The 12863-nt window shown below is 43.2% G+C and overlaps 1 protein-coding gene across 1 annotated transcript; it reads left to right on the top strand.

Annotated features, from left to right (window-relative positions):
- Nucleotides 1-344: 344 nt before the first annotated feature.
- Nucleotides 345-5976, top strand: LOC310997963 (zona pellucida sperm-binding protein 3-like; the record flags this gene model as incomplete). The annotated part of the gene is given in 12 exon segments (XM_083987839.1): nt 345-728; nt 819-921; nt 1343-1461; nt 1532-1650; nt 1760-1863; nt 2522-2699; nt 2851-2971; nt 3663-3754; nt 3892-3986; nt 4490-4609; nt 5865-5912; nt 5915-5976. Coding segments are annotated over 12 exon segments (1545 nt in total).
- Between the last annotated feature and the right edge of the window lie 6887 nt (nt 5977-12863).

Raw genomic sequence — 12863 nt, 5'->3', positions numbered from 1 at the left:
AAAACATTTAAAGAATGCACCGTATTGTTTTCTTACACTTTCCATAGTTTCCCACACAAGAAAATGTAGACATGATTATTCAAACTGTATTAATTTCTTTATGAAATGAGTCTCTGCTGATGAGGTAAGAGGACACAGCAGCGGCCAAACAGCCTTCATCCACTCTGCAATTCTGTTTAGTGAGAAGGTTGAAAGATTGAATCCTTCAGGCTGGACTCCAATCAAGTCATTAGGAGAAGGTGGAGCCAGAGCCAAGTTCCCATTCCTTAGTTTTGGTCAAAGCACAAAGGCAGCAGTGCTCTGTAAACGTGCCAATAACTCAGGGTACTGTGTGAAAGGTTGCGATGGGGCTCAGAGAGGTGGTTTTGATCAGATCTGTGCTTCTCCTCTGGTGTGTGGGTCTTTGCGTAGCCTCACAGCACTCGTTTAGCTTCAGCACCAATGAGACTCTGAACCAAACCCCACAAGAAGAGGGAGAAGTGACAGCGAGGCCCCGGCAGACAGCAGACCATCAGTCAAACCGGACAGGACAAGGTGAGCGGGGCCGCTCTCCTGTCAGCTACCGGCTCCGCAGCTTCCAGCTCAGGAACCCAGCTGTCGGCCAGCAGAAGCAGATGCAAACTTTTCAAAACCCTGAGAGATCAGAGGCGAGAAAGCTGACCTCAGAGCAGCTGGAGCCGAGGGGAACCCAGCTGTTGAAAGGCCCAGATCTGAAGCAGGAACCAAACGTACATTTATCCATTATTTCTACACACATCCTGGTTGATATATCCAATAAAGTGTCTCGGTGTAAATGTGTGGATGATGTTGTACTGTAGGTGCTGGTGAAGATAGAGCAGCGGGGGCCCGTGCCGGCCGACAGTGTGGCGGTGCGCTGTGGAGAAGGAGAGGTCACCGTGGAGGTCAAACAGAACTTCCTGGGTAATGGCTGCCGGTTTCTTGTTTGAATTGATCAAGTGTGTGCATTTTTTCTTGTAGAACCAGCTCTGGTCCATTTAACATGCCTCCTGCTCTGATGTCTGAAAAAGAAAAGGAGCAGGTTAGAGGCCCAGATTGGAAAATTGAATGGAACGGTGAAGACGGGACACTCAGTGCTTATTACTGCAAATGGCACAGACTATGGACTGGGCGATCAATACTGTTTCCTCTTATTTCTTCACTCTGAGAAAGGGACATTCTTGGTACTCAAATGCTGACTTTACAGCGCCGCATTAAGAAACCTTTTTATTTGTCCTGTAGTTGAACCTGCGCTCGCTGTGAGTGTTATTGACTGGACCAGGAAAAGAAATGGCCTCAGGTAATGGTCTTGATTTAGACTGTGCCTTTTCCTATTTGTTCTTAGGGAACGGTCAGTTGATCCGTCCCACCGATCTGACCCTAGGAGGCTGCGCCGCTCTGGACGCCGCCGACCACATCCTGCATTTCCAGTCGGAGCTACAGGGCTGCGGCAGCACAGCGACAGTACGTAGCTTTCTCCTGTCCATCAATCCTTGTGTATTTGACGTTTGTGTAACTGTTGTGTTTTTTTTAGATGACAAAAGATGCCCTCATATACTCCTTCTCCCTGATTTACTCCCCAACACCCATTGGCAGCACCTACATTTTAAAAACCAACCAAGCCCAGGTGGTTATTGAATGCCACTATCAAAGGTAAAGCTCCACTTATTGTTTACCTCTGTGATGTTATGAGAAACTAGGGTGTGTGTTCATCTTCCTTTCTCTAGTGAAATGCATGTCCTTCCTGTAATTGTCCTCACAGGAGACATTATGTGAGCAGCGACGCCTTGAGGCCTACCTGGAAGCCGTTTTCCTCCGACATGCTAGCAGAGCAGCAGCTGCACTTCTCCCTACGTCTCATGACAGGTAGGGGACATATTAGAAAAAAAAAGAAGAAAAACAAACTTAGAGCTGATGTTCTGGAGGAACGAACCCCACAAAGTTTGATTTGCAGCAGGCGGTTTGACTAATTTCCCCAGCGAAGGGCGTTAATTGCAATCACTCGAGGCCTTCGCAGACTTCGCCGTGACTGTTAAAGATGCTCAACAGCGACTTGATGAAACAGGAGTGAAACTTTTGATGCATGGTGATGAGCTGAAATTGCATGCCTGGCAGGCAGCGGCTGACCCCGCGGGGTCACACGCACAATAAAGCGATCAATAAACAGCTGATTATGTCGTCTAATTAATTCCGAGCTTACGCACGAGATGCAAGATGGTGACTGCGCCAAATTGCTCCTCTGGAAAGAAGCTCCTGCGTGGACTGTATGAAGTTATTATAAGAAGGAAATAATGGAAGATTTAAATGAGTTGTTGTAAGACACAGACCCTCATCTGTGTTTCCAACCCAGGTTGATGATGATTTAATCCACTTATTGTCTCCTTTAAAGTCCTTTTCTCTTATTGTTTCTGTACCTGTATCCTGCTGCTCTGACCTTCTGCTCCCCCATGGGCATCATATAATCAGATTGACGGCCCCAATGTTACTTTTCCACTTATATTTTTTCCTTTCTGTATTTAATTAGAGGACTGGCGGTCGCCGAGGCCTTCTAATGTTTACTTCCTTAGTGACGTGATGCACATTGAGGCGGCGGTCCTGCGGGGTCACCATGTCCCACTGAGGGTCTACGTGGACAGCTGTGTGGCCACCCTGGACCCGGACCCCAATTCCCAGCCCAGATACCCCTTCATCAGCAACCACGGGTGAGTGGCTGTGGATTAAAAACACTGGAACTGACACTAAGTCTAAACAGTATAAGAGTTGTGTTTGAAAAAGTACATTTATTGTCCAGTAAAGAGATGTGTTGAGTGTGTTTATGAATATGAATCCTGTGCCTGTGTTTTGCCATATAAGGTGTTTAACTGATCCTAAGCTGACAGCAGGAGCCAAGTCTTACTTCATGCCGAGGAGCCAGGAGGATAAACTTCATTTCCTGCTGAAAGCCTTCAGGTTCCACCAAGATCACAGGAATTCAGTAAGTACAGCAAGTGCGAGATGTGTTTTTTCTTCTTCTTTTAAATCTACCAATCATGTATCATCCACAGACATTTGACTTTTAAGGCAGATTTTCATTTTCTACCTATTTCAGCCATCTGGTGTGTTTCTCAGCAGTCAAGGTGTTTCTTTAACCTGTTTTTTTTTCTTTTTTTCCTAGTGCTCTGTTAGTCTCTTACGCGCTAAGTTGGCATATAACATATACATTTCTAAGTGTTGTTTGATGGCCATACTATCCTCACAAGCTTAAAAGTTCAAAAACTTTCCAACTGAGGGAATGAATGCACTCTTTGGTAACATTAAGCTTCGTAACTGCGAGAGAGTGAGGAAGCCAAAATGGATCAGCGCCATTAATATGAGCCAGTGTGAACTCATAAAACCTTTTGTGCATCTGTACATTAGTGCTTTGGATGAGTCTTTTGCTCCCAAATGTAACTGCTTTAAAATCCATCAGTGCCTTTAATTTAATTTTTATTAAGATTTCCGAGCAAAATGTACAATGGGAATAACACATGTCCATTACAGCAGTGCTGAATCACATCTTCCAATAAGACTGAGTAGGTTCCTGATTAGTAAAAGCAGTCAAATGCATGTGCTAAAATGCTACCTAGATAGCATGTTAGAGAGATGCAGCTTGTGGTGATCCTTGTTTAATTCTATGTCTTTCCTAGCTGTACATCACATGTCACCTGAAAGCAACAACCATCTCTGTTCCCGTTGACTCACAACACAAAGCCTGTTCATTCCTGCCTGAAGCAAACAGGTTAGGCTCCACATAAATATAGCCTTATTTTGCGTTTTCTGATATGTTTAACTAATATATATGCAGATTTTTCCCTGCTATGAAAAGCTTTGCTCAGCCTCTATCACTAACGGAAAACATTTTTTGGCTCTGGACAGATGGGTGGCATCAGGTGGAGACAATGAGGTGTGTAGCTGCTGTGAGAGCAGCTGCAGTGAGCGGAGATGGAAAAGAAGCCTGGCAGCAGATGCTGGTACAGTTTACAGAAGCAACAACACATTACACACAACATGAATCCTGAGCGTTTGATACCAACCGAGGCTGGGGTGGTGGTGAAACCATCCCTATAGAGCCGTTATGAAAACATAATTTATATTATGGTTATTGAAAGGCTATCAAATGACAGTAGTCTGAGGTGATCAAGCCAAACTGACCTGTATGATCACCTGCTAATGCTGCAAACCCAAGTTCTCCAGCAACATAGTGAATTAAATCCCCCCCCCACACACACACACACACACACACACCCCAGCAGAGGATCCACCCATGTTTAGACAAGCTTACTTGCTTTCAGTTGGCACACACGCATCATTGGAGGATTGATTTTTGAGCTAATCCTTTTAATTGTCCAACCAATCAGTCGTGTCGTGAATGGTTGACTCAGCTGACTAAATGCACTAAGTAGATTTTCTTCTTTTTTTTTCTCTCCTCCTCCTCCTCTTCCCTCATTTTTGGACTTGGAAGGTCTTTCTCCAGATTTGCGGTGGGAGGGGACGGCTGCTCTGGGCCCCATCCTGCTGGAGGAGGTGATGGAGGTGCTGGAGCCTCCTCCATGGCTGGTCTCTCTGCTGCACACTCACAGGCTGATTCATGCAGGTAGGATGTGTGCATAACTGGAAAATATTATCAAATGTACTGTGTCTCCTGTTTACTCCCGCTAAATACTGTAACTAATGGATTTAGTAATGTTTGTTTTCTGCTCTCCCTCCTCTCTCCTCAGCTTCTCATCCATCGGTGGCCCTGCTGTGTGGAGTGGGTGCAGCATTGGCTGTGGTGCTGCTGGTTTTTATGGGTGTTGTCACCTGCAGAAGGCTATGCAAACCCACTGGACACACTGTCTATATATGATATAGGACAATAAAACACTTAGAACCAGGCCTCATTTTTGTTTTTTCTCCTGAGGTAGCAACATTTTTTCTGTTGTTGTGTTGCAACACCTCGATCTCTGTGTATTGTTGCCAGATTTAAACTAATAGTTTCTGGTAGCATCTGCTCGCTGTGTTGCTCAGGTGCAGCTGCACCAAGTGTTTGCATGCTAAGGTTAAAAGGGGTTAAACTGTAGCGCCCAGCCTTGCAGAAAACGACCTGGCAATAAAACACAGGCTACAGTAAGGCACCGTATATTACTCCATTAATCGGCATGCTTAAATACCAGGCTGGGTTTTTTTTTTTTTTTTTTAGACTGTTGAGGCGTAATGCAAAGAACACCTCACTAAATATGGTTTGCAAAATGTACAGGAGTGTATCTAGGGTATTTAAAGTAGCGGGTTGGGGGTGGTGGCCTGTGAATGACCTCTGTTATAAGTGTTATACACAAACAAGGTCTGGAAATGACCCTCAAACGGCCTTTATGTTAAATTCATGCGCGGATGATTTGTATGGTTAATTTTTGGGGAGCCTGCAGCTAGGCCGGCCATTGTGCTGATCTCAGGGACATAATTTAATACACACCATTACAACAGAGCTGCCATGTAATTCACTTGAGCTGCATGAGATTTTACCATCTTTATACCAATATACATGTAAAACAAAGAGAAGCCTTTAAAAAGAGTGAAGAGAGAAGCAGCGCCATCGGCTCCACGCTGAGCGGTAAAACATAAAGTACCATCCCAGTAACAATAGTCATATTTTAGCCTCAGGCCATTTTCAGCTCTTCCCTTTAATTCACCCCCTCCAGCTTTTCTACCAGTGGCGGAGTATTCGTGAAATGGGGCTCATCATGAACTGTTGCTCACAAGCCCAGGAAGACGGATAGACATAATTAAAAAGCCCATAAAGGCGAGAGCAGGAGCTTTTATTACAGTAATATGTGAAGGCCTTGGTTTAATGGGGTGTTTGTTCCCGTGTGCAGGGCTGACGGGTGCGCTAGTTTACTGCCGGAGTGATGCTGACCCCCTCCCATCCCCGGCACACCAGAGGCTAATAAAAAGCCATACCTAATGATGCACCAGCAGGACACATGACAGCAACAAACATACACACTCACAGGCTTCTCCCCCCATGAAATGAGTCATTGAGGATGTGGAAAAAGGCTCTTATTGTGGTTTTCAGGTACAGGAAGAGGAATAAGAGGCGGGCACGGGGATATATTGGTCACTGGGTGCTACTCTTACAGTATGAGGAAGCACAAGTTGCTCTCTCTGTTCCACACGCTGCCAAACACATCAGGTTAAAGCAGCATAATTTACTTTTTTTTGGCTAACGTTGGCACTTTAAATCAGTATGGCAAACATCTTACCCTGTTTACACATCCAAAGCAACATTAGCATTCATTAGTCGTGTTTGTGTTGCTCCAAAGAGAGATTTTATTCCCATAGCCGGTTGCTAACTTTGTCTTTTCGCTATTTTGATACTGCAAGTAGCATCTTAGCCTACAGTGAGGCTATCTGCTTCTGTAAGAAAGAGCCTGAATTTTAGATTTGCAAGCTGAAAAAACAAAAGAATGAGCTAAAAGATGCTAAAACTATACCATACTACTTTTTTTTTTAACCATACACACATATTTGGCCTATTGCTGTTGCAAAAAAAGTCACACCAGGACATTTCACACGTCCAAGGGGCAGATAGCTGAAGGGAAGGAGCAAAACTCGGTGCAGTGAGTGTGTAATAATGTGTGATGAGTGGTTCCTTCACAGTAAAGGACACCGAAGGGACATACTAGGGGGTGGACTTGACACCTGCAGACGCTTTCACATGCATGGCGCTCAGACAAGTGTGTTGCTTGTTACGTGCAAAACTTGCCTGGAGCTTAACAAGGAGTCAACAGAGTGGAAAAGGTGTTAATGTCTTGTTATGGCCACACTGGATCATCATCATCATCATCATCATCATCATCATCATCATCATCATCATCATAGCAGTAGAGATGATCGCCCGCCCACAGATGTCTAACGGTTATGGCGCCATGGACCCAAGTTGACAAGCAAAATGGCCGCGACCTGAATCAGCCATTTTCCCCGACAGGATGTGTGACCCCCAGGGCACGAGCCAACACACACACACACACACACACACACACATACACATACATACATACACATGCGCTTCCACCCTCATGTACACACAAAGGCACATGGACCATCAAAAGTAATGGTGTGTGTCCAGTGGCAGAGCAGGGAGAGTCCTCTCATGTCTGGCAGCCTTAACGATATTATTGCTGTAGATGGAGCGTGCTGGGGAATATTGTTCCACACCATTGGTATGCTGCAGACGTCCGCTCGCACCACACACTGCCGCTGATGACAGAAGTTGGTATTAACACCAGACCTGTCGGTTGACGCTTTTGACAAGAAACCACAACATGTGGATTCCTCCTCGTGACAAGAAAACTGCAGTTACTTTCAACTGGAGAGAGGATTTATGAGTGTTTTTTTTTTTTTTTCATAACAAAGACAGACATGTGGGACCTTTATCAGAGAGATGGTGCCGCGTTATTACTGTGAACCTTTGAAATTCAAGCCTGACACCTCCATCGTTTACTAGAGATGCTATCTGACTTAAAATATTCACTCCTTTAAGTATCAGAGGCTGTTTAATTTAAGCCATGAATACTCAGTGTGTTATTATGCTCCTTTGATGCAAAATGCAATAATACAATAGGTCTGGTGAGGGGAGTGCACGTGCGCACAAACATGCACACGACCTCTGTCCAGGCCCATAATTAACCCTCTTAATTAACGGAGAAAAAAAGTTGCTAACGAAGGAAATGGATTTAATTAGCCTGGTCTTAGCCCAGGCACACGGGCACGCCGTAAAGCACACACACACGTGCACCCACACGCGCACACAAAACAATTAAGCCTCTTTTATCCCAGCTAATGGCTTCAGTGACTCAGAGCCTTTCTCATTAAGACTATCAATAATATGCTGATTACATGCATCCACTGGTCTCCTTTATCAGGGCACAAAGGGACGAGTGTGTGTCTCGGAGGTTTCAGGGGTGGGGCGGTCTGTCTGCGCGACCTTATCTGCTAAAATAGACGTTTGAATTGTTTGGCTGGAGAAGCCAAAAGAGGCTACGCTTTGCCGTGTCTTTATTTTCTGCAGTTTATCTTATCAAGGAGGCCACGTGCGAGGAAATGCCTATGAAGTTGTACTGCTAAAGGCTTTATGGGGGCCAGATAATAGTGGCTGTAGTGCTATAGAACTGTCTGCTTGTCTGATTGGGCAGCATCAGCCCTGGTTGGCTTAAAACTAGGTGGAACTTTTGATCTCTGTTTCTATATTTTCCAGTCATCTAACACATATCTATACAAATTTGACACTAATTCTGCATTTTGCATGTTTAGCTTACAAAGACATACTTTAAATTAAACCCTTAGGTATGAAATTACACTTTTTTATTTTAAACTTTATTACATCAAAGAGTGGAGGTATGACAAGAAACAAGAAACAACAGACATGCAACAAATGGTCATTCTGTTTGGGCATAAAAGCAGCAACCTCATGCACAACTGAAAGCAACCAGTCATTAATTCACAACTCTGGAAGTATATTCTCAGTAGGTTGATACAAAATAATCCATATGCACCTGAATGTATTTGATCAGCTCGATGTTTCAATGCATGACGCGAAACTTGAGCAAGTCTCAACCTGCAGCAGTCTTGCTGAAAATAAGTCAGTCTGAACATAACCTTTCCTAGTGAAATAGAACTGTCTGCATGATGTAATGCAATCCAACTCAACTCAACAGTCCTGCAACTAATATTATCACTGATTTTCTTGCGTTCTTGTCAGTGGCGGTGCAGGCTGTATCCACAGTTTGCAATAGAAATATGGTTATATGCAGTGTCAGTATAAAATCAAAAGACATGTTAATCTTCGTTCACTTAAAACTGCAAATGACGTTCTACTTCTTGATCCCATTTTCATGAATGGCTTACTCAGCCCTCTTTTACTTTCCCTGTTGCTGTGTGTGCGCGTGTGTGTGTTAGACGGACATCGTAAAACAAGACAGACAGGCGTCCGTCACACCGACAGGAAGACAATAGATCTGTGCTTTGACCTTCAGTCTCTTCCTGTTGTCACAGACACTGCGGACCCTCCCAGAGGAGGAGAGAGGAAAGCAGGAGTTTGACCTGCAACGCCACACCTTCACCCCCCAATATACACTGCATCCCCAGACATCCCTGATGGGGGCGGCCACAGTCCCTCTGATCTCCACAGTTTTCCACTTGATGCCATTGTGAGATTTGTTTTTCATCTAAGTTCTAAGGGTCTCGTGGGACCACCTATGGAGCCTACAGACCGTTCTTTGTTTGGTCACCAGCATCCTTTTTATAAAAATCACCAAGCTGCCAACTCCGAACAGAGTTTATTGTGATGTTTTTAACTTTTGAAAGCAGCTTTTCCCCCGAGCTTGCTCTGGATAAAACTCATGAGTGGACCTTGAATTAAGATTATTTTTATTTTAAAGATGTCTTGGGGCTTTTTTTAAAATGCCTTTATTACGAGACAGGAAAACAGGGGAGAGAGAAATTGGGATGATGTGCAACAATGAAAAAGCTGAGTTGGATTTGAACCCAGGATGCTGCAAAAAAGACCATTTGCCAGTGAACTGTGCTGTGCAGGCTGAGCCACTAAACCATGTCTCACACAGTATCCTAAGGTCACGAATTTTACTTCTCTATTCACCAGATCTTGTTCCAGAGGCTAAAAATTAAATTACCCGCGCATTATAAAGTCATTTAATATCACACTGTTTGCAGTCATATTATCTGGCCCTTCATGTGAGTGTGCTACAGTAAAAGTGGTAAAAGTAAAAAAAAAGCCTTTTTCTCTAGCTATCACTTTTATACAGTGAGTCATGCAATGTGCCGTGAAACAAGTCTGAACCACTTTGCATGATAAAATCTTTGAAATAAGACCTGAAATACTCAGATTTGTTATAATAAGCCGACTTATAAACATTGGTTTTATATTATAGAATATTATTCATAACAAAACTGCAGCCTTCTTGCAGATCCTATAATCTCTCTCCTACCTCTGGACGACCTTTCAGGGCTAAAGATTGCAAAATACAGAGAGCTCTGGAGGGATTCGGTCCCTGAAACCTTTTCTTAAAGCTGCGGTTTCATTTCTCACAAGTTAAGATATTCCAAAGCAGCATTCCTCTTTAACCATGTGTGGAGATGTGGCACACGGAGCCAAATGCAACAGCTCCCAAAATGAAAATAAAGTGTTTCTTGGAGGCCTGCGCTCCCATGGCTCCTCATCAGCTGTGCCAACAGCGCAGTGCAGAACCTCTCCGACCCAAACACCCAGCGCACGGGACAAATAAATCACCATGCTGGGAAGCATCTGCACCAGGGAAGTTAACGCGGATGTGACTTACTGCAGAACAGATGTCTTTCTCTGACTGAAATAACATCAGATCCATCTCATAGTGAACCCAACACCTTCCTTTTAACTACCAGGAGGATAACCACAACAAAAGGCCCCTCTTCCGTTGATTCCCTCTTTAGATGTGGGTTTTTTTTCCAGGAGACAATGGATGAAAAATATTCTGGCCTTTGTGTTTGATCTGGACTTCTTTTCTTCTTGGGCTGTTTTTAATGGGAATGTGCTGAACTATGTTTGATCGCTGCATGAAAGGGGGACAAGGTCACAGACATAGGGGTAATAAAAAATGAAGAACCCCATGCTTCTCATTTATGGATTGTAATATACATACATTTGTCCTACAGACCATGACCTTTAATCCTGATTGGCACCCTGAGAGTGGATGAACACACAGCATACAAACACACTCCTTTATCATTCAAAGTTTGCCAGAGCTATCAACCTGAATAAATAAATCCCCCCTCTTATCTCACAACGCAAAACTGGATAAGCGCTCCCACCGGGTCTGGATGGAGGAAGCTGTCAGCACCTCTATTTTGGTTTGCCTTTGCCTCATACAGAGACAGAATCCTGTTTTTCTCTCCAATCCATCCTCCTGGTTTTCAATCCCCGGAGAGTCATTTCCCTCCGTGTGCGTGAGACGTGTGTCCCCGCCACGCCATCCATACATGATCCCTCTTTCCTGCTTATCTGCGGCACCGAGGCCTATATCTTTCAGCAGTTGGTAAATCCGCAGTGTTGCAGAAATTTCCACGTTAGGAAGAAAGAAAACAGGATTTTCCACGTTGTCAGGCTTTAAACCTGTTTGCGAGATATATGTGCCATTACTCATCCCTACCATTGCCTTCCTACATGTCTGTTTTGACACCTGTAGCTGCTCCTCTAGTTTAATCTGAGGCCCAATTTAAAAAGTCTCCACACACTGCAGAAGGTTTATACAGAGTGTAACAAGAGCCTGAATACATGACAATAACAAACAGGCCTATATCTCCTCTCAGTTCTTAACACCTCACTGTTATGATTTCTAGTCTACCCAGGGCAAGAACAATTTGTCAGGAATAACCACTGTCAGACTTTGAAGGTGTGCACCTCCATAAAGTCTCTATTATAGAGGTTTTTTCATTCATCAACACAACAAAAGAAGCCAAAAAAAAGGCCCACAGCTCACAAAGGGAAGGATGTGCAGTATGATGTCCTGCTTTCTCTTAGAGCAACATTGCCACCTGCAGCCAGCAGCAGCCAGCAGCAGCCAGTGCACTGCTGCAAGGCCTATCAGGGAAATTCAGCAGCCGGTTTTTTATTTCCCTCAATGAACTTTATTGAAAAAGGTTGTACTTACAACGAATTGTACATAGAACAGCAGACAGGTGCTCCAATATACATGTATCATCAAAAATAAATAAATCCCAGTAAACTAAGGTTGTTATTAGTAATGCCAGTAAACTTTAAAAAGTAGGGAGGATAATAAATAAATGAATAAATAAAATGACAGGGATGGGGAAAAAAAGCAAAAAAAAAAAAAACTAAAACTAAAAAAAAACAAGGAAACAGAATGTAAATACATGATTCTTCTTTGAAAACCTATATCTGTGGATGTGGTGCATAGTGTCAATTAGTGAGAGGGATTTCATGTACTCTTTAAACTCATGCAAGAAACTTCTAAAGTTGGGTGGAGTTTTGGAGTATTTGCATTTGTGTATGTGAAATTTGCCATACAAAATGAATAGGTTTGTAATAAAGGTGATGTCTTTATCTCCATGGACAAAATACATTATCACACTTCTACAGTCAATTAAGATGTTTATCTTGATTTTACACACTATATATTGTTCAAGTTGAGTCCAGCTGTTGCGTTGTTCCGGGAAAGCGGATAAGTGTCTCAATATTACCGTTCCTGTCTGTGTCTGTAAACACAACAACGTGTTAACAGGTAATATGTTGCCTTCTTAAGACAAACACATCTGCTGACGTATGTCTTAAGACGTAAATTACGTCTTAACACGTCCATTACGTGTTAAGACGTATAGAACTGATGTGTTAAGACGTAATTGTTAACAGGTAATATGTTAATATTATTTAATTCAAAGGTCATGAAACAGATTCTGATGCTGTGTTGTTCCAGAGCATTTACAACTAATTCTGTGCCATACTGGTGAGGGGAGGTGCAGCTTTACCAAGATGAGTGCTGCATCCATCATAAACATGTGACATTCACTTTATTTGTAGGCCTATTCTCTCTCTCTTTCTTTTTTTTTTAAATGTCTGAGCTGTGGATGGAAAACCAAGACTGTGACTCTACCAGTAATTGGTCACTAGATGGTGCCATCAACCTATTTTTAGAGTTCATCAGATTCTAGTAACTAAAATGTATAATGCAGTCAATTTTATTATTATTATTAAGGTATTTTCAACCTTCTCTGCTTCAAGTAGTACAGGTACAACATTACCACAGTTGGGTGCATATGTATTACATTGTCTAATTCAATCATTCACTCACTTCCACTACTTG

Source organism: Trachurus trachurus (assembly GCF_905171665.1).
Source record: "Trachurus trachurus genome assembly, chromosome: 2".
Lineage (NCBI taxonomy): Eukaryota > Metazoa > Chordata > Actinopteri > Carangiformes > Carangidae > Trachurus > Trachurus trachurus.
The sequence above is the reverse complement of the archived record's forward strand: the minus strand, read 5'-3'. Positions and strand labels throughout refer to the sequence as shown.